At 38.9% G+C, this 20,456-nt stretch overlaps 1 protein-coding gene across 50 annotated transcripts in view; it reads left to right on the forward strand.

Moving 5' to 3' along the window:
• The window catches only part of TTN (titin), a 348,879-nt gene that overhangs the window by 309,278 nt on the left and 19,145 nt on the right, over positions 1-20,456 (forward strand). For all 50 annotated transcript variants that reach the window (XM_073633763.1, XM_073633783.1, XM_073633784.1 and 47 more), the window contains 31 exons: positions 59-355; positions 1,431-2,018; positions 2,109-2,411; positions 2,685-2,981; positions 3,139-3,426; positions 3,518-3,817; positions 3,903-4,205; positions 4,322-4,627; positions 4,714-6,480; positions 6,565-6,858; positions 7,125-7,412; positions 7,558-7,857; positions 7,939-10,005; positions 10,107-10,409; positions 10,705-11,010; positions 11,101-11,391; positions 11,486-11,785; positions 11,885-12,190; positions 12,887-13,192; positions 13,276-13,557; positions 13,681-14,274; positions 14,364-14,651; positions 14,757-15,056; positions 15,185-15,487; positions 15,647-15,949; positions 16,038-16,622; positions 17,948-18,253; positions 18,341-18,640; positions 18,740-19,315; positions 19,421-19,726; positions 19,817-20,410. In XM_073633763.1, the coding sequence (XP_073489864.1) occupies positions 59-355; positions 1,431-2,018; positions 2,109-2,411; positions 2,685-2,981; positions 3,139-3,426; positions 3,518-3,817; positions 3,903-4,205; positions 4,322-4,627; positions 4,714-6,480; positions 6,565-6,858; positions 7,125-7,412; positions 7,558-7,857; positions 7,939-10,005; positions 10,107-10,409; positions 10,705-11,010; positions 11,101-11,391; positions 11,486-11,785; positions 11,885-12,190; positions 12,887-13,192; positions 13,276-13,557; positions 13,681-14,274; positions 14,364-14,651; positions 14,757-15,056; positions 15,185-15,487; positions 15,647-15,949; positions 16,038-16,622; positions 17,948-18,253; positions 18,341-18,640; positions 18,740-19,315; positions 19,421-19,726; positions 19,817-20,410 (13,947 nt within the window). The remainder of the gene's footprint in view (positions 1-58; positions 356-1,430; positions 2,019-2,108; positions 2,412-2,684; positions 2,982-3,138; positions 3,427-3,517; positions 3,818-3,902; positions 4,206-4,321; positions 4,628-4,713; positions 6,481-6,564; positions 6,859-7,124; positions 7,413-7,557; positions 7,858-7,938; positions 10,006-10,106; positions 10,410-10,704; positions 11,011-11,100; positions 11,392-11,485; positions 11,786-11,884; positions 12,191-12,886; positions 13,193-13,275; positions 13,558-13,680; positions 14,275-14,363; positions 14,652-14,756; positions 15,057-15,184; positions 15,488-15,646; positions 15,950-16,037; positions 16,623-17,947; positions 18,254-18,340; positions 18,641-18,739; positions 19,316-19,420; positions 19,727-19,816; positions 20,411-20,456) is intronic.

Below are 20,456 nucleotides of genomic sequence, written 5' to 3' on the forward strand. Positions count from 1 at the left end.
TTTGGTAGGGAAACTAGTTAAATACTATGCTAACATCCTTTATGTGTTTGCTCAACAGAGAGACCCAGTCCACCAGAAAAACTTGGAGTAACCAATGTTACAAAGGACAGTGTGTCACTGGCTTGGTCAAAACCAGAACATGATGGAGGAAGCAAAATACTGGGTTATCTGGTTGAAGCTCTAGAGAAAGGACAACAAAAATGGGTCAAATGTGCCGTAGTCAAGACAACTCACCATGATATTCGTGGCCTCAAAGAAAATGTTGACTACTTCTTCAGAGTTTTTGCAGAGAATCAGGCTGGTCTCAGTGATCCTAAAGAGCTTCTTCTACCTGTAACTGTTAAGGAAAAGCTTGGTGAGTATGTATTACAGTGGCATCTGTTTCATTATTTGTTTCTGTTTATTCATAGTCTTGATTTCCCAGTATACATAATAAAAATATACATAACTGCATAAAAAAAATTCCCCCCTCTCAACAAACCTAAAGCCTAGTACACATGGTCAGATTATTTGGACGAATTTTCATCAGTTTTTTGTTTGATGCTAGTCTCAAATCGAAAGTGAAGAGGGTACTCGCTATCAGAAAATTTTCTGACGGCAGAATTCAACGTCAGAAGGGACGTAATGTGTTGAATTGTTCTGTATGTGTTCTTTCATTTCTAAACATGCCTAGTCTTGCTCTTCAGATTTTTTTTGTTAGAAACCTGTACTATTGAAAAGAAAATCGGACCTTGTGGTCACACCAGACAAAAATTTTCAAGCCTGTACATCCAGTTTTTGTCTTCCGAAAATCCGTAATCGGCTGTCAAAAGCAGCATACTAACGATCAGAAAATCGGCAGATCGTTCATCAGATGAAATTTATGTTCAGATTTTCTGACTGTGTGTACGGGCCTTGAGTCAGGGATTATCAAACATCATCTTTTCTATTACCACTTAGTGAATTGTAGAATATAAATGTTTGTATTACACATTTTATCAAAGAGTCTTTTGTCTGCAACATTATTGTGCTAATTAACATTCCACCAATTGAATAAGAGCTTCAATATACACTTATCTAAAACAAGTCTTTTACATGATTTATTTACTTAGACTAAAGCCCCATACACACTGCAGATTTTTGTAGTTTTGTAGTCAATTTGTATGCAATCAGGCAGGCCCTTGCACTACATGTTTTTGGTAAATCTGAAGACAAAAATCTGCAGAAAATCTAATAGTGTGTATGGGGCTTAAGTTGCCACAAGGTAACTATATTCTGCTACAACCCAAACAGATAAAACTTTGCCACAAACCAAGATAGAGCATTTGTTAATATGTCTCATGCCTAATCTCTCTACATAATATAGATACTTTAGCTGTACATGGTATAATTCATATTTTATGTGTCACTAAAATGTGTCTAATTATAAGTATCATGCTTTTATTTTTCAGAATCGCCTGAAATAGACATGAGAGGATATCCAAGTAACACTGTATATGTCAGAGCAGGTTCTAATCTTAAAGTTGACATTCCAGTTTCTGGTAGACCTCTTCCTAAAGTGACACTATCCAGGGATGGTGTTCTTGTGAAATCCACTTTACGGTTCAATACTGAAACAACAGCTGAAAGCATCATTGTTAACCTTAAAGAAAGTGTTGCTGCTGATGCTGGGTCATTTGAATTAACAGCATCCAACTCCAGTGGAACCACTAAGGCCACACTCAAGATTGTTGTATTAGACAGACCAGGCCCACCAGTAGGTCCTGTGGTCATTAGTGATGTCACTGAAGACAGTGTAACACTGCAGTGGGAGCCTCCAGGCTATGATGGTGGAAGCCAGGTTACTAACTACATTGTCCTGAAGAGAGAAACAAGCACTGCTGCTTGGTCTGAAGTTTCCTCTACAGTGGCCAGAAATGTCACTAAGGTCATGAAACTGACCAAAGGAGAAGAATACCAATTCCGTATCAAAGCTGAAAATCGTTTTGGCATCAGTGACCATATTGATTCTGAGAGTGTAACTGTCAAGCTGCCTTACAGTAAGTTTATAAAAATACCTAAATAATAGTATCTAAATTAAAATTTTTGTTTTACCTTATACACTACTTACACTATGTTTTCTTTTTCAGCCATACCTGGGCCACCATCTACTCCATGGGTCAGCAATGTTACCAGAGAGAGCATTACTGTGGGTTGGCATGAGCCAGTCTCTAATGGAGGCAATACTGTTATTGGGTATCACTTGGAAATGAAAGACAGGAACAGCATCTTGTGGCAGAAAGCTAATAAGACAATAATTCGCACAAGTCACTTCAAGGTCACCAATATCAGTGCTGGACTTATCTATGAATTTAGAGTATATGCCGTAAATGCTGCTGGAATTGGAAAAGCCAGCCATTCATCGGAACCTGTACTAGCAATTGATGCATGTGGTGAGTTATTAGCATATGTTTTTTTTTTGTATGGCAATATTCTGTAAAAGTTGATTTGAAGTGCTATGTTACTTTAACTTACAGATTGCCCGCTGTATCACATATGCTCTAACAGAGCAAGCAACAAGAATGTCTAACTGCAGTGGCATCCAGATATATTTTAAATGGCTGACAAAATGATAACAGTATAACATTTAAACAATGATAACAACATGCTACCTACTTTATGTTATAGAATAAATATGATTTTTAACTCTTGTCTTTCCTTTACAGAGCCTCCTAGAAATGTCCGTGTAACTGATATTACAAAAGTTTCTGTGAACCTGGCATGGCAGAAACCAGCATATGATGGTGGCAGCAAAATCACTGGATACATTGTGGAAAAACGTGATTTGCCAAATGGTCGTTGGACCAAGGCCAGCTTCACCAATGTTATTGAGACACAGTTTAGTGTATCTGGATTGACTCAAGGCAATCAGTATGAATTCCGTGTCTTTGCCAAGAATGCAGTTGGTTCCATAAGTAACCCATCAGATGTTGCAGGACCCATAATTTGTGTTGATACATACGGTAAGGAAATTTAATGTTCTAAAATTTTGGTATACAGATGCTATAACTGAATTTCTCAGATGTTGCATATATATATATAAAATCACCACTGATATATAGATATACAGATCAATATACTGCACTGGTATTATACTATATATATATTATTGTTTTATAGGTGCACCTCAAATAGACATACCACCAGAATACACAGATGTTGTGAAATTTAAGGCTGGAGTCGCTGTAAAACTGAAACTTGGCATTTCTGGCAAGCCATTGCCTACTATTGAATGGTTCAAGAATGGAAAAGAAATACAAACCAGTGCTCAAATATCTATTGAAAACACCAGTGACTTTTCATCGGTCCTCATTAAGGATGCTTCTCGTGTCAACACTGGACTTTATGAGCTTAAACTAAAGAATGCCATGGGTTCTGCTTCAGCTAGTATCCGAGTGCAAATGCTTGGTAAGTTTTTTTTCTCTATAACATTTTCTCAGTGTTTTCTGTGCTCTTGAATTATTTTTTTGATCTTTCTGATTTTGTTCTGTCTATATAGACAAACCTGGCCCACCTACTGGACTTATACAGTTCAAGACAGTGACAGCTGAAAAGGTTTCTTTCTCATGGGAGCCACCTGCTGATGACGGGGGAGCTAAAGTAACTCATTACATTGTAGAAAAGCGTGAAACAAGCAGAGTAGTGTGGTCATTAGTCTCAGAAAAGCATGAAGTATGTTTGATAACTGTCACCAAACTAATTAAAGGAAATGAATACATCTTCCGTGTTAGAGGTGTGAACAAATATGGAGTTGGTGATCCTCTGGAGTCAGAACCTATAATAGCAAGAAATGCATTTGGTATGTAAAACAAATTAGGATTTATGTAATGTGAGTTTCGTATGGTTATATGAGTTGATACTTATAATTCTGTTTCATGTTTTAGTTACACCTGGTCCTCCAAGTATTCCTGAGGTTGCCACAATTACCAAGAGTACTATGACTGTAACCTGGAGCAGGCCTACTGTTGATGGTGGAAGTGACATAAATGGATATTACCTTGAAAAACGCGACAAGAAGAGCTTAAGATGGTTCAAAGTAATTAAGGAATCCATCCGTGACACCAGACAGAAAGTCTCAGGACTTACAGAAGCCAGCGAATATCAGTTCCGTGTCTGTGCTATTAATGCAGCTGGCCAAGGTCCATTCTCAGACGCATCTGATTTCTACAAAGCAGTTGATCCTATTGGTAAGGCATTATTATTAATATTATTCATATTATTCATTAATAGTATCTTTGATTAACTTTTTTGTATTTATTACTAAATACTTAACTACTAAGTAAAACTGTTTTTTTTTCTTAAGACAAACCTGGACAAGCAACAAAACTCAAGATTGTGGATAGTACCAAATCATCAATCACTCTTAGCTGGACTAAGCCTGTATATGACGGTGGTAGCCCAACCACAAGCTATGTTGTGGAAGTTAGGGAAGGAGAGAGTGAAGAATGGACTGTCGTTAGTGCTAAAGGAGAAGTCAGAACTACTGAATATGTTGTTTCTCTTCTTAAACCTGGTGTTGACTACTACTTTAGAGTATCTGCTGTAAATGCTGCAGGCAAAGGAGAGCCTATTGAGATGACTGAACCTACCCAGGCAAAGGACATACTTGGTATGCAACGCTTCAGTGTTGTGGATTTTGGTAATGCAATTATGTTTGTTTTATTATCCTAATGTTTTCTTTGCTTGTGCTTACAGAGGAGCCTGAGATTGATCTTGACGTTGCATTGAGAACTTCCATTGTGGCAAAGGCTGGTGAAGATGTTCAGTTAATGATTCCCTTTAAAGGAAGACCTACTCCAACTGTGACATGGAGAAAGGGGGAGAAAAACATTGGTAATGACCCAAGATACAATATTCAGAACACAGAATCTTCAACATTAGTTGATATACCTCAAGTTAACCGTCATGACACTGGCAAGTATGTTCTGACAATAGAAAATGGTGTTGGACAACCTAAATCTACATTTGTTACAGTAAAGGTGCTTGACACCCCAGCAGAGTGTCAAAAGCTACAAATAAAGAACGTTGCACGCAGCACAGTTACACTGGTATGGGAACCACCACTCATAAATGGTGGAGCTGAAGTCACTAATTATATAATAGAAAAGAGAGATGCCACTAAGAGAGCCTGGGCAGCGGTCACAACAAAATGTTCTCATACATCATTCAAGATGACTAATTTGTCAGAGAAAACAGCCTACTTCTTCAGAGTTCTTGCAGAAAATGAGAATGGTATAGGAGAACCGTCTGAAACAACAGAGCCAGTAAAAGCATCTGAAATTCCAGGACCAATAAGAGATCTAACAATGAGAGATTCCACTAAAACATCTGTTACTCTTGCTTGGAGCAAACCAGATTATGACGGTGGCAGCCTTATCAGTGAATATGTAGTGGAAAGCAAACTGAAGGACGAGAAAGAATGGTCACATGCAGGAATCAGCAAAGCATGTGAGTTTGAGGTCACTAAACTGAAGGAGCTTTCAGTTATGGAATTCAGAGTTTCAGCTAAGAATGAGAAAGGCCTCAGCGATGGTGTTATTATTGGGCCTATAACAGTTAAAGATTACATTATTACACCTGAAGCTGACATATCTGAAATACTTGGAGGACAAATCACTGTACGCATTGGACACAATGTACATATTGAGCTACCATACAAGGGTAAACCTAGACCAACTATATCTTGGTTGAAGGACAATATTCCTCTTAAGGAAAGTGAACAAGTCAGGTTTAAGAAAACTGAAGCTAAACTTAGTCTTAGCATCAAGAATGTCAAGAAAGAAAATGGTGGCAAGTACACTTTAATCCTTGATAATGGGGTTGCTCGTAAGTCATATGTAATCACAGTAATAGCACTTGGTCCTCCTTCTAAACCAAAGGGACCTATAAGATTTGATGAGATAAGAGCTGACAGTGTAATTATATCATGGGATGTCCCAGATGATGATGGAGGAGCAGAAATTACATCATACAGCATTGAGAAGCGTGAAACTTCTCAGACCAACTGGAAAATGGTTTGCTCCAGTGTTGCCAGGACAACTTTCAAGATTGCAAATCTTGTTAAAGGAACAGAGTACCAGTTTAGAGTGCGTGCTGAAAACAGATATGGTGTGAGCCCGCCACTAAACTCTCCTGATGTTATTGCCAAACATCAATTTAGACCACCAGGACCCCCAGGAAAGCCAGTTGTTTACAACGTTACAAGCGATGGAATGTCTATCACCTGGGATGCTCCAGTATATGATGGCGGCTCTGAAATTGCTGGCTTCCATGTTGAAAAGAAAGAAAGAAACAGCATACTCTGGCAACGGGTTAATACTACACCTGTATCTAACAGGGAATACAGGATTACTGGACTGATTGAAGGTCTGGATTACCAGTTCCGAGTATTGGCAGAAAATACTGCGGGCCTTAGCCCAGTAAGTGAGCCAAGCAAATTCACTTTGGCCGTGTCTCCTGTTGGTAAGTAATGCTGACCATTTGATTAATATTTGAATAGATGGATAATATGACTTTGCAAAACTAATAACCTTTTTGTGTTTTTAGATCCACCTGGAACACCTGACTATATTGATGTCACTAGAGAAACAGTTACTCTCAAATGGACTCCACCACTGCGTGATGGAGGCAGCAAGATTGTGGCCTACAGTATTGAGAAGCGCCAGGGCAATGATCGCTGGCTTAGATGCAACTTTACAGATGTTTCCGAATGCCAGTACACAGTGACTGGACTAAGTCCAGGAGATCGGTTTGAATTTAGAATCATCGCCAGAAATGCTGTCGGTACAGTCAGCCCACCTTCACAGTCCTCTGGATACATTATGACTAGAGATGAAAGCAGTAAGCATTTTACCATTTTTATCACCAGTTCTTTTAAGACTCTCAAAAAAAGCAAGTAATACATATCTAGCATAATAAATAGAATTTTATATTTCTTCTTCTAAATGAATCAATCTAAGATATGTTTTAAAAAGCAAGGTAAATTATAGAAATGTCATGTACTTGATTTTTTTTTTCAGCTGATCAGTTGTCTACCATGATATTTGATTTGTTTTTCAAAGCAATTTTCTAAGTACTGTAATTTCATAATTTTGCTTTTTCCACAGTTGCTCCAAGTATTGAGTTTGGTCCTGAGCATTTTGAAGGACTTACTGTTAAGGCTGGAGAAAGTATCCGAGCTAAAGCTTTGATTAAAGGACGTCCAGTGCCTCAGGTTGTTTGGTTTAAAGATGGAAAAGAGATTGAAAAGAAACTTGGAGTTGAAATAAACACTGCAATTGGATACAGCACAATCTTTGTCAGAGATGCAACACGTGATCATCGCGGTGTATACTCTGTAGAGGCCAAGAATTCATCAGGAACCAAGAAAGTTGACATGACAATAAGGGTGCAAGGTAAGATCAAAATCCATAACAATAAATGAACATGTAATATACCATATACAAGGATGCCTGTTACCAGCTTTCACACACATTTAAAATCAAACAATCAAAGAAATTCAAAACTTTTAATTATATTTCTGAATGTCTTTTTACACAGACACACCTGGACCTATAGGTGGACCAATAAGATTCAGCAACATCAGTGGTGAAAAGTTGACCTTATGGTGGGATCCACCTGCCAATGATGGCTGTGCTGTAATAACTCATTATGTTATTGAAAAACGTGAGACAAGCAGATTGTCCTGGGCTCAAGTTACTGACCAGTGTGAAGCCTGCTCATACACTGTTACAAAATTGATCAAAGGAAATGAATATCAATTTCGCATTTCTGCAGCAAATAAGTTTGGTGTTGGCAAACCTCTTGACTCAAATCCAGTTATTGCACAAATACAATACAGTAAGTAGACTAATATTTTATTTCTAGATGAATCATTATACATGACCATTATAATTCATCACTTGCTTGCTTTTTCAACAGCTGTTCCTGATGCACCTGGAGTGCCAGATGCTACTCATGTCACTGGTGACAGCATAACTGTAACATGGGCAAGACCAAAATCTGATGGTGGCAATGAAATCAAGCATTATATCTTAGAAAGGAGAGAGAAAAAGAGTCTGCGCTGGGTTAAAGTGTCCAGTAAGAAGCCCATCACTGAGACCAGATACAGAGTAACCGGCCTGGTTGAAGGAAATGAATATGAATTCCGTGCAACAGCTGAAAATAATGCAGGAGTTAGTGAGCCAAGCGGAGTGTCTAGGTTAATTAAATGCAAAGAGCCTGTGAATCCACCTAGCGCACCCAGCATTGTTAAAGTAAGTGATACCACAAAGACATCAGTAAGCTTGGAATGGACCAAACCTGCATATGATGGTGGCATGGAGATCATTGGATACATCATTGAAATGTGCAAGGCTGATCTTGGTGAATGGCATAAAGTCAATGCTGAGGCTGTGGTTGCCACAAAATACACAGTTGTTGACCTTGAGGCAGGTGAAAATTACAAATTCAGAGTCTCTGCAGTTAATGGAGTAGGAAAAGGAGACAGCTGTGAAGTACCTGCTACAGTACTAACTTCAGATAGATTGACATCCCCAGAAATTGATATTGATGCCAACTTCAAGCAGACCCATATTGTTAGGGCTGGTGCAAGCATCCGTCTCTTCATTGCTTTTAAAGGAAGACCTACACCAACTGCAATTTGGACAAAACCAGACTCTGACCTTAGTGTGAGAGCTGATATTCATACTACAGACTCATTTAGCACCTTGACCGTGGAGGACTGTAACAGATATGATGCAGGAAAATACACTTTCACTGTGGAAAATAACAGTGGAAGCAAGTCTATTACATTTACTGTTAAAGTGCTGGATTCTCCTGGTCCACCAGGCCCTATTACATTCAAAGATGTCACAAGAGGATCTATTACATTATTGTGGGATGCTCCACTCAATGATGGAGGTGCACGTATCCATCATTATGTAGTGGAAAGAAGAGAAGCTAGCCGACGCAGCTGGCAAGTAGTTAGTGAGAAATGCTCTAGACAGATTATTAAGGTTTCAGATCTTTTGGAAGGTCAGCCATACTATTTCCGTGTTTCTGCTGAAAATGAATATGGTGTTGGTGAGCCTTATGAAACACCAGAGCCTATTGTAGCCACTGAAGAACCAGCACCACCAAAGAGATTAGACATTGTAGATACAAGCAAATCTTCAGTAACTCTGGCTTGGCTAAAACCTGAACATGATGGCGGAAGTCGTATATCTTCCTACCTGATTGAAATGAAACAGAAGGGATCTGACCACTGGATTGAAGCAGGGCAAACAAAACATTTAACACTGACCATCGATAACCTCACAGAAAACTCTGAATACGAGTTCCGTGTTTGTGCAAAGAATGATGCTGGTTATAGTCAGTCTAGGGAAGCCTTCTCATCTGTTATTATCAAGGAGCCTCAGATTGAGCCTACAGCTGATCTTAGTGGCATCACCAGACAGCTGATAACCTGCAAAGCAGGAAGCAATTTCACAATTGATATTCCAATTAGTGGACGTCCAGTACCAAGGGTAACATGGAAACTTGAAGAAATGAGACTCAAGGAAACAGACAGAGTAACCATCAAGACAACAAAGGACAGAACTACTTTGACTGTTAAAGACAGCATGAGAGGTGACTCTGGTAAATACTACTTGACACTTGAAAATACAGCTGGTGTTAAAACATTCACTGTCACAGTAGTCGTAATTGGTAGACCAGGTGCTGTCACAGGTCCTATTGAGGTATCGTCTGTATCTGCTGAGTCATGTGTACTGACCTGGGCTGAACCTGAAGATGATGGCGGAACTGAAATCACAAATTACATTGTTGAAAAGCGGGAATCCGGTACAACAGCATGGCAACTTGTTAATTCCAGTGTAAAACGCACACAGATTAAAGTTACCCATCTCACAAAATACATGGAATACACCTTCCGTGTCAGTGCAGAAAACAGATTTGGTGTCAGCAAGCCTCTTGAATCCACTCCTATTGTCGCTGAACATCCTTTTGGTAAGAATTTTTTTAATATACTTACCTGTAGCATTGTTTTTGTGTTTATTTGAATATCAGAGTAATCATAAATGACACATCACTCTTTTTTCATTTATTAGTACCACCAAGTCCACCAACAAGACCAGAAGTATACTCTGTGTCTGCCAATGCCATGGGCATTAAATGGGAAGAACCATACCATGATGGCGGAAGCAAAGTTACAGGGTACTGGATTGAAAAGAAAGAGCGCAATACCATCCTGTGGGTAAAAGATAACAAAATCCCATGCTATGACTGTAACTACAAAGTCACATCATTGGTTGAAGGTCTGGAGTACCAGTTCAGAGTCTATGCCCTGAATGCTGCTGGTATTAGCAAAGCCAGTGAAGCTTCAAGACCTGTTATGGCACAAAATCCTGTTGGTAAGTTTACACTAGTCAGATTGCAGATTTATTTAGGGCCTAGTTTTTAATTGAATAAAGCTGAATTTGTGGAACATCGATCTGGACAGAAAACATATCATGCATTTGCTTTTATTACCAATAGGCTTTATTTTGGGTTTAAACAACTACTCTTTTAGGATATCGGGTTTTGGGTTAATTACTTTGGTGTTCTTCTTAAAAATATAAAGAAGGATAAATATCAGTGGGTTACTGTTTTACATATTTTTCCATGTTGCCAACATTCTTCACACCATTTTTTTAATTTAATTTACAGATCCACCTGGAAAACCAGAAGTGACAGATGTTACAAGATCTTCGGTTTCACTGAGCTGGACTGCTCCACTTTATGATGGCGGTAGCAAAGTTGTTGGCTATATTGTAGAACGCAAGCCTTTCAATGAAACTGGAGATGGTCGCTGGCTTAAGTGCAACTACACCACAATTTCAGAAAACAACTTCACTGTCACAGCTTTAAGTGAAGGAGAGGTTTATGAATTCCGTGCACTTGCTAAGAATGCCTCTGGTGTAATAAGTGCCCCATCACAGTCTACAGGTGCTGTAACCTGCAAAGATGAATACTGTAAGTATACATATTATATTATATAACATTGTCAATGGTCTAAGTGCATATCCCTATTCTATTAACAATCATTTTAAATGTTACTTTTAGCACCACCCAAAGCTGAACTTGACAGCAAACTTCAGGGAGATATTGTTACCGTAAGAGCTGGCTCTGATCTTGTACTTGATGCATCTATTGGCGGCAAACCTGAACCAAAGGTCTTCTGGTCAAAGGGAGAAAAGGAACTTGAGCTCTGTGAGAAGATCAACCTACAATACACAAGCAAACGTGCTCTAGCAATTGTTAAGTTCTGTGACAGAAGTGATACTGGCAAATATACTTTGACAGTTAAGAATGCAAGTGGAACAAAATCAGTTTCTGTTCTTGTCAAAGTACTTGGTAAGTATGCTTACAGAATGCCTAATGTAGTATGTATCTGAGTCACCATAATAAAAATTATCTTATTGACATTTGTTTATATTCTTCTGTTTAGACTCTCCAGGTGCATGTGCAGAAAAAATTACTATCAGCAGAGTAACAGACGAAAAATGCACACTTGCTTGGAATCCACCACAAGAAGATGGCGGTGCCGAGATCACCCACTACATTGTGGAAAGACGTGAGACTAGCCGTCTCAACTGGGTAATCGTGGAACCTGAATGCCAGACACTTTCATGCAGTGTGACAAGACTGATTAAGAACAACGAGTATATATTCCGTGTGAGGGCAGTAAACAAATATGGACCAGGTGTCCCGCTGGAGTCTGAACCCATTATTGCAAGAAATTCATTTAGTAAGTAGAAACAAGCACACTGTAAAAAAAATACATACATGGCTTTTTTTCCACACTAGAATTTACAAATTTTTTAATATTCTTTTTTTTTTTAAACAGCTATCCCATCACCACCTGGTGCACCAGAGGCTGTTGGTGTTGGAAAGGACCACATAATAATTCAGTGGCTCAAACCAGAATCAGATGGTGGCAGTGAAATCAGCACATACATCGTTGATAAGCGAGAGAAAAAGAGTGTGAGATGGACAAGAGTCAACAAAGACTATACTATTTATGACACACGTCTGAAAGTTACTAACTTACTCGAAGGAAGTGAATACCAATTCCGTGTCAGTGCAGTAAATGCTGCTGGAAACAGCGAACCTAGCGATTCCTCTCCATACATCCTGTGCAAAGAACCTTCATGTAAGATTTAATTCATTTGTATATTCATGCATACATTCTTTACAAAAATATTTGTATCACAAGACTGAAAAATACAAACACTTGCTAGTGATTCCAGAAAATGTAAAAAAAATAAAAAAAAAATAAAAAAAACCTGTATAGAGAGAAATATAATGGCTGTCATTGCTGACCTCCTTTTGAAAATGCTAGCATGCAAAGTCAGAGTGAAGTCTGAAAACACAATCAGCATGCTTATCTCAGAGCAGTTTGGATGTTATTAAATGAACATGGCATTAAGGCAACTAGCATTTTCCTCAGTACAGGTTTCCTTTAATATACATACTGTACACACACATATAGAATTTGAATTTCAAATTTCACCTTAACAAACATGATGGATGCCTGCTTGACACTGGTTAGTTTTTCTTATTGTTATCTGTTTCTTCCCGTCCTATTGATGACAGTTTGCTCCATTTTTTTGCACAGATAACAGGGGGGAAAGTGAGGCAAAATCTCCTCAGGAAGTAAGAATAAAAACCTGCCAGAAATGTTAATTTCTATCCAAAAATACAGATAAGAAAAAACTAAAACTCAAAAAGTTCTTTCATTTAAGCAAATATCTCTGTTCGAGACCAGCCCTCTATAGACCAGTTCATTGATAGTTATAAAGGCATTTTTACTTAGGTAAATTTATCATTGGATTTCACTTTTTTCCAGATGTTCCAGCAGCCCCATCTGTTCCAAGACTCGTGGACACCACAAAAACCAGCATCAGCTTGGCATGGTCTAAGCCTTTGTATGATGGAGGTGCTGATATTTTAGGCTATGTTCTTGAGGTACAAGAAGAAGGCACTGAGCAGTGGTATAGACCACATACAACTGCCCTACTTAGAAATCCAGAATTCATACTTACAGGCCTAAAGACAAGCCATAAATACAAGTTCAGAGTTGCTGCTTCCAATGCAAATGGCACAAGTGACTTCAGTGAATCATCTGCTGAAATTGAACCAGTTGAAAGAATAGGTATGTATACATTTATTAATGATCAACTTTGTGACCATTGTAGTGTGGTAACCTTCATTAATTGCTGCCTTATTTTTTGTTAGAAACTCCTGACTTGGAACTTGCTGATGACCTTAAGAAGATTGTTACAGTTAGGGCAGGTGGCTCATTGCGCCTCATGGTATCTGTTTCTGGAAGGCCATCTCCCGTTATCACATGGAGAAAGGAAGGTGTTGACCTAGCAAGCCGAGCCGTGATTGATATTACAGACAGCTATACTCTACTTGTGGTTGAGAAAGTAAACCGATATGATGCTGGAAAATATGTTATTGAGGCAGTTAACCAGTCTGGCAAAAAATCTGCAACAGTTGTTGTCAAAGTTTATGGTAAGATACAAATTCTAATTATTTCATATCCTAGCAAAGAATATGTTTCTTCTAACTAGCTGTGTCATGTGTAAATGTCTTACAGTTCTAGAAAATTTAAACTTGTGCTTACTCACTTCATAGATTCACCTGGCCCATGTGGTGCAGTGAAAGTCAAAGAAGTTTCAAGAGATTCTGTCACAATTACTTGGGATGTGCCTGCCTTGGATGGTGGAGCCCCAGTAAACAACTATATCATTGAAAGGCGTGAAGCTGCTATGAGAGCCTTCAAGACTGTTACTACAAAATGTAATAAGACCATTTACAGAATCACTGGACTTCAAGAAGGCCTGATGTACTACTTCAGAGTTTTGCCAGAGAACATTTATGGAATTGGTGAACCATGTGAAACGTCTGATGCAGTTTTAGTGTCCGAAGTTCCAATGGTGCCACAGAAACTTGAAGTAGTTGACATTACTAAATCCACAGTGGCTCTTAAATGGGAGAAGCCTCTCCATGATGGAGGTAGCAGACTAACAGGTTATGTAATTGAAGCTTGCAGAGCTGGGACAGAGAAATGGATGAAGGTGGCAACACTGAAACCAACAGTTCTTGATTATACTATCACATCACTTAATGATGGTGAACAATATTTGTTCAGAGTGAGAGCACAAAACCAGAAGGGTGTATCTGAACCGCGGGAGATAGTAACTGCAGTGACTGTACAAGATCAGAAAGGTACAGTAGAAAGAAATCACATTTTACATCATATGACTGCATTTAATTGCGTAAAATGAGTTACTTTTTTTTTTTTTGTCTTCTTATAGTGCTGCCATCCATTGATCTTGCTGGAATACCTCAGAAGACTCTGCATGTACCATCTGGCAGACCAATTGAGCTTGCCATACCTATACATGGACGTCCACCTCCAGCAGTTGCATGGTTCTTTGAAGGTTCCAGGATAAAAGAGGTTGACCGCGTTAAGATTGAAACTGTAAATAAGGTAGCTAAACTAACAATTAGAGAGACGACAATTAATGACACAGGAGATTATACACTTGAACTTAAGAACACATCTGGTACAGTTACCGAGACAATTAAAGTTATCATTCTCGGTGAGTATATATCAAGAAATGTTATCAAGAAATGTTATCTTGTTCCTTTTGATTGTTTTCAGTTGATCACAGTGATAAATATAATTATTGTTTTTGTCACTACAGACAAACCTGGGCCTCCCGTTGGACCAATTGTCATTGATGAAACTGATGCTACTTCTGTTTCTATTTCTTGGGAACCACCACTGATGGATGGTGGTGCTACAATCAGTGGCTATGTTGTGGAACAACGTGATGCTCACCGTCCAGGATGGTTACCTGTTTCTGAGTCTGTTACAAGAACAATGTTTAAATTTACTAGACTCACTGAAGGCACAGAATACGTATTCAGAGTGGCAGCTACCAACCGCTTTGGCATTGGTTCCTTCTTGCAGTCAGAAGTTGTAGAGTGCAAGAGCAGAATAAGTAAGTAACAGAAACTGTTCTAATTTCTAACATGCCCTTAAGTTACAAATGAAATAGTATATATTTTTCATTATTCTTTTGTAAATTAGGTTTGTTTTGTCTTGTATCACTATGTCTGCTTTTTTCAGGTATTCCTGGACCATCTGAGACTCCACAAGTGTTTGATGTGTCCCGTGATGGCATGACTATTACTTGGAATCCACCAGATGAAGATGGAGGATCACAAATTGTTGGTTACATTATTGAACGCAAAGAGGTCAGAGCTGATCGTTGGGTGCGTGCAAATAAAGTACCAGTGACAATGACACGCTACAGATCTACTGGACTTATTGAAGGCTTGGAATACGAACATCGTGTTACAGCTATAAATGCAAGAGGGGCTGGAAAGCCAAGTCGTCCATCTAAATCTGCAGTTGCAATGGATCCAATAGGTAAATGAAATGTAAATGTAAATATGCAGCTTATCTTTTCACGCACATTACGTTGAAAAGATTATCGCAAACAGCCTAATTCAAACAATGTTCATTTTATATCGTAACAACCCTATGAATACTTTGTACGATTTGGTAACTTTTACTCATGTTTTACAGCTCCTCCTGCCAAGCCTCAGAATCCAAGAGTTACTGACACTACAAGAACATCTGTTTCACTTGCATGGAGTCCACCAGAAGAAGAAGGAGGATCTAAAGTCACTGGCTACTTGATTGAAATGCAAAAGGTTGACCAATACGAATGGACCAAATGTAATACTACTCCAACCAAGATATGTGAATACACACTTACGCACCTTCCACAAGGAGCAGAATACAGGTTCCATGTACTTGCATGCAATGCTGGAGGACCTGGGGAACCAGCTGATGTCCCAGGAACTGTAAAAATTACTGAAATGCTTGGTAAGACATTTAAACTACATGATCATTTTTAATAATTTGCTTGATAAGCCAGTGAAAAATGTGCATTAAAATGTATTTCAATTTCTAGCATATCCTGACTATGAACTGGATGAGAAGTACCAGGAAGGTCTGGTTGTAAGACAAGGCAGTGCAATTAGGATAACAATACCAATAAAAGGCAAGCCTATCCCAATTTGCAAATGGACCAAGGAGGGTCAGGATGTAAGCAAGAGAGCCATGATTGCTACTTCTGATACACACACTGAACTCGTCATTAAGGATGCTGTCAAAGAGGACTCTGGATCTTATGACCTAATGCTTGAAAACAAATGTGGCAAAAAGGTGGTTTATATTAAAGTTAAAGTTATTGGAAGCCCAGACCCACCAGTAGGTCCTCTGGAATATGACGACATACAGGCACGCTCTGTAAGAGTGAGCTGGAGAGCTCCTGCTGATGACGGTGGCTCTGATATCTTTGGGTACATTGTTGAAAGACGAGAAGTGCCAAAAGCAGCTTGGTATACGATTGATTCAAGAGTAAAAGGAACATCATTGGTGGTCAAAGGACTTAAGGAAAATGTTGAATATCATTTCCGCGTTTCATGTGAAAACCAGTTTGGCATTAGTCGTTCACTAAAATCAGAGGAACCTGCTGTACCAAAAACACCTTTGAGTAAGTATTAATGTTAACATCATTATACCTTAACAGCAACATTAATGCAGATTTCTTCAAAATACAGTTTTCTTTAACCACTTCAGCCCCAGAAGGTTTTACCCCCTTAATGACCATGCCATTTTTTGCGATACGGTACTGTATTACTTTAACTGACAATTGCGCGGTCATGCGATGCTATACCCAAATGAAATTAACATACTTTTTTTCCCCACAAATAGAGCTTTCTTTTGGTGGTATTTGATCACCTCTGCGTTTTTTATTTTTTGCGCTATAAACAAAAAAGATTGACAATTTTGAAAAAAAAAAAACAAACAATAATTTTTACTTTCTGCTATAAAACATATCCAATAAGAAAATTTAAAAAATCAAATTTCTTCATCAATTTAGGCCAATATGTATTCAGCTACATATTTTTGGTAAAAAAAAAAAAAATCCCAATAACCGTATATTGATTGATTTGCACAAAAGTTATCGCGTCCACAAACTATGGGATATTTTTATGACATTTTTATTTATTTATTTATTTATTTTACTAATAATGGTGGCAATAAGTGATTTTTTGCGGGACTGCGACATTGCGGCAGACAAATCAGACTTTTTTTGGAGCCAGTGACATTATTACAGTGACCAGTGTTAAAAATATGCACTGTTACTGTACCAATGACACTGACAGGGAAGATGTTAACATCAGGGGCGATCAAAGGGTTAAGTGTGCTCCTAGCTGGTGCTTACTAACTGTGTGGGGGATGGTCTGATTGGATGAAGACAGGGATCGGTGTTCCTGCTTAGCAGGAACACAAGATCTCCATCATCTTCCCTGTCAGAAGATTGGCCTTGTTTACATATGCAGATTTCACCGTTTTGCCTCTCTGGGGAATAATCGTGGGTGGCCAGCAGACATCGGGTCCGCTGGACCCGCTGATTGGCATCCCCTGTGTCCAAGCAGCGCGCAATCGCGCCTCTGGTGGAGCGTGCCACCCAGTGGCCATTGTACGAAATGACATACAGGTACATGATTTCATGCAATAGAGTCGTTCTGCCGCAGTAAATATGTGGTAGCCTGTCGGCAAGTGGTTAAATTCAAATCCAAAAGTAATATATTGCAAGAATATCACAGAAAGGATGAGGTCCGCGCACAGTGTTTCAAACAATGTGAAAAACCAGCCACCTCTTTGCAAACAGGCAAAGGGAAGGAAATGTCTTTTCTGAGGTTCTCTGAAGTTTTCTTAGTAGCAGATTCCTATGCAGTAATAAAAAACTCTGTGAAATGTGTACTGATTCATGTACGAACATATTATAATTATGCACCATTTAAATTGCAGATGTACCAGAGCCCCCAAGCAATGCACCAGAAATTATTGATGCCACAAAGAGCTCAGTCAGCTTGTCTTGGTCTCGTCCCAAAGATGATGGTGGTTCTCGTGTCACAGGATACTATATTGACCGCAAAGAGATAACTACAGATAAATGGGTTAGACATAATAAGACCCATATTACTACAACTATGTACACCATCACTGGACTTGTACCTGATGCTGAATATCAGTTCCGTATTATTGCACAAAATGACATTGGTTTGAGTGAGCCAAGTCCATCTTCTGACTCAGTGGTTTGCAAGGATCCATTTGGTAAGCAGAATGACATCTTGGTAAAAACAATTAAACAAAGCAATGTAAGCCATTGCCACAATGCTAAAAGTTTCTAATTTTCCACAGATAAACCAAGCCAACCAGGTGAAATTGAAGTAACATCTGTATCAAAGGACAGTATAACAATACAATGGGAAAAACCAGAGTGTGATGGAGGAAAAGAGATACTTGGATACTGGGTTGAATACCGGCAGTCTGGAGACAGTGCTTGGAAAAAATGTAATAAAGAACGTATCAAAGACCGGCAGTTTACTATGGGTGGCTTATTGGAAGCTGCTGAATATGAATTTAGAGTTTTTGCCGAAAATGAAACTGGTATCAGCAGACCTCGCAGAACAGCAATGACAGTGAAGACTAAACTTACCTGTGAGTTTGACTTCAAATATTTTAAAGAAAAGTTTTCATCATAGTTTGTAGTTTAATATGTTCTGTATGCCTAAATATTTTGCAATTATTTTTACACAGCTGGAGAAGCTCCAGGTCTAAGACAAGAAATAAAGGAGGTCACTACCAAACTGGGTGAAAGTGCCAAACTAACTTGCCAGATTGTTGGAAGACCACTACCTGACATCAAATGGTTCCGCTTTGGCAAAGAGCTGGTGCAAAGCCGCAAATATAAAATGTCTTCAGATGGACGTAACCACTCACTTACAGTGTTAACAGAAGAACAAGAAGATGAAGGCTTGTACACTTGTGTGGCCGTCAACGATGCTGGAGAGATTGAAACTAGTGGTAAACTGCTTTTGGAAGCTGTTCCTCAGTTCCATCCTGGATTCCCTCTGAAGGAGAAATACTATGCTGGTGTAGGTACAACTCTTCGCCTCCATGTAGCTTACATTGGACGTCCAGTACCCGCCATTACGTGGTATTATGGGAAGAAGCCTTTGAAATCTGCTGAAAATATCACCATTGAGAATACAGAACATTATACACACCTTGTTATTAGGAATGTGCAACACAAGAGCCATGCTGGCAAATACAAGGTACAGCTGGGCAACACATTTGGAACTGTTGACACTGTACTAAATGTAGAAATACAAGGTAAATATCTGCTTATAAAAAGTTATTTGTGAATGTTTGCTTGTAAAAAGCTACTTATTTATGTCTGGTATATTACTCGCAACTGTATTATTTTCATGTCTACAGATAAACCAGACAAGCCCACAGGCCCAATTGTTGTTGATGCTTTGCTGAAGAATTCTGTCGTAATCAGCTGGAAACCACCAGAAGATGATGGTGGATCAATGGTGACTAACTATGTTGTTGAACGCAGGGAAGCTAAGGAAGGGGAAGACTGGCACCTAGTGTCTTCTGCTATTTCTGGTACCACCTGCAGAATTGTTAATCTTAATGAAAATGCTGGCTATTACTTCCGAGTATCAGCACAGAACTTGTATGGTGTCAGTGACCCACTGGAAATTCCATCTATTGTTGTAATCAAGAGTCCATTTGGTAAGTACCTCCAAATGAAAGTTACTATGTTCAGTTAATTGCCAGAAAAAAAATTAACATTGACACTAAATGATTACTTTTTTTTAACAGAAAAACCAGGACAACCAGTGAAGCCAGTGGTTACAGCTGTCACAAAAGATTCCTGTGTGGTGTCATGGAGGCCACCAGCCAGTGATGGCGGAGCCAAGATCACAAATTACTACCTTGAGAAACGTGAGAAGAAGCAGAACAAATGGATCTCTGTAACAACAGAGGAAATTCGTGAGACAGTTTATTCTGTCATGGGTCTTATTGAAGATCTTGAATATGAGTTCCGCGTCAAATGTGAAAACCTTGGAGGAGAAAGTGAATGGAGTGAGACCTCTGATCCTATTGTACCTAAATCTGATGTACCTGTTCGTGCTCCTCAGTTTAAAGAAGAACTGAGAAATCTTAATGTGAAGTACAGAAGCACTGCTACCTTTGTGTGCAAGATTGTTGGTCATCCCAAGCCAGTTGTGAAATGGTTCAAGCAAGGTAAAGAGATCCTTCCAGATGGAGAGAAGGTTAAACTGCAAGAATTCAAGGGAGGATACTATCAGCTTGTCATTACAAATGTCTTTGCGGATGATTCCACAGTCTACCAAGTCAGAGCCACTAACCAAGGAGGGTCTATTTCTGCTACAGCTTCCTTGGATGTGGAAGGTAAGCATAGCATACCAACTTAAAAGGAAAACTTATAGAAATAAAT

The sequence above is a fragment of the Aquarana catesbeiana genome, linkage group LG06 (genome assembly GCF_042186555.1).
Source record: "Aquarana catesbeiana isolate 2022-GZ linkage group LG06, ASM4218655v1, whole genome shotgun sequence".
Classification (NCBI taxonomy): Eukaryota; Metazoa; Chordata; class Amphibia; order Anura; family Ranidae; genus Aquarana; species Aquarana catesbeiana.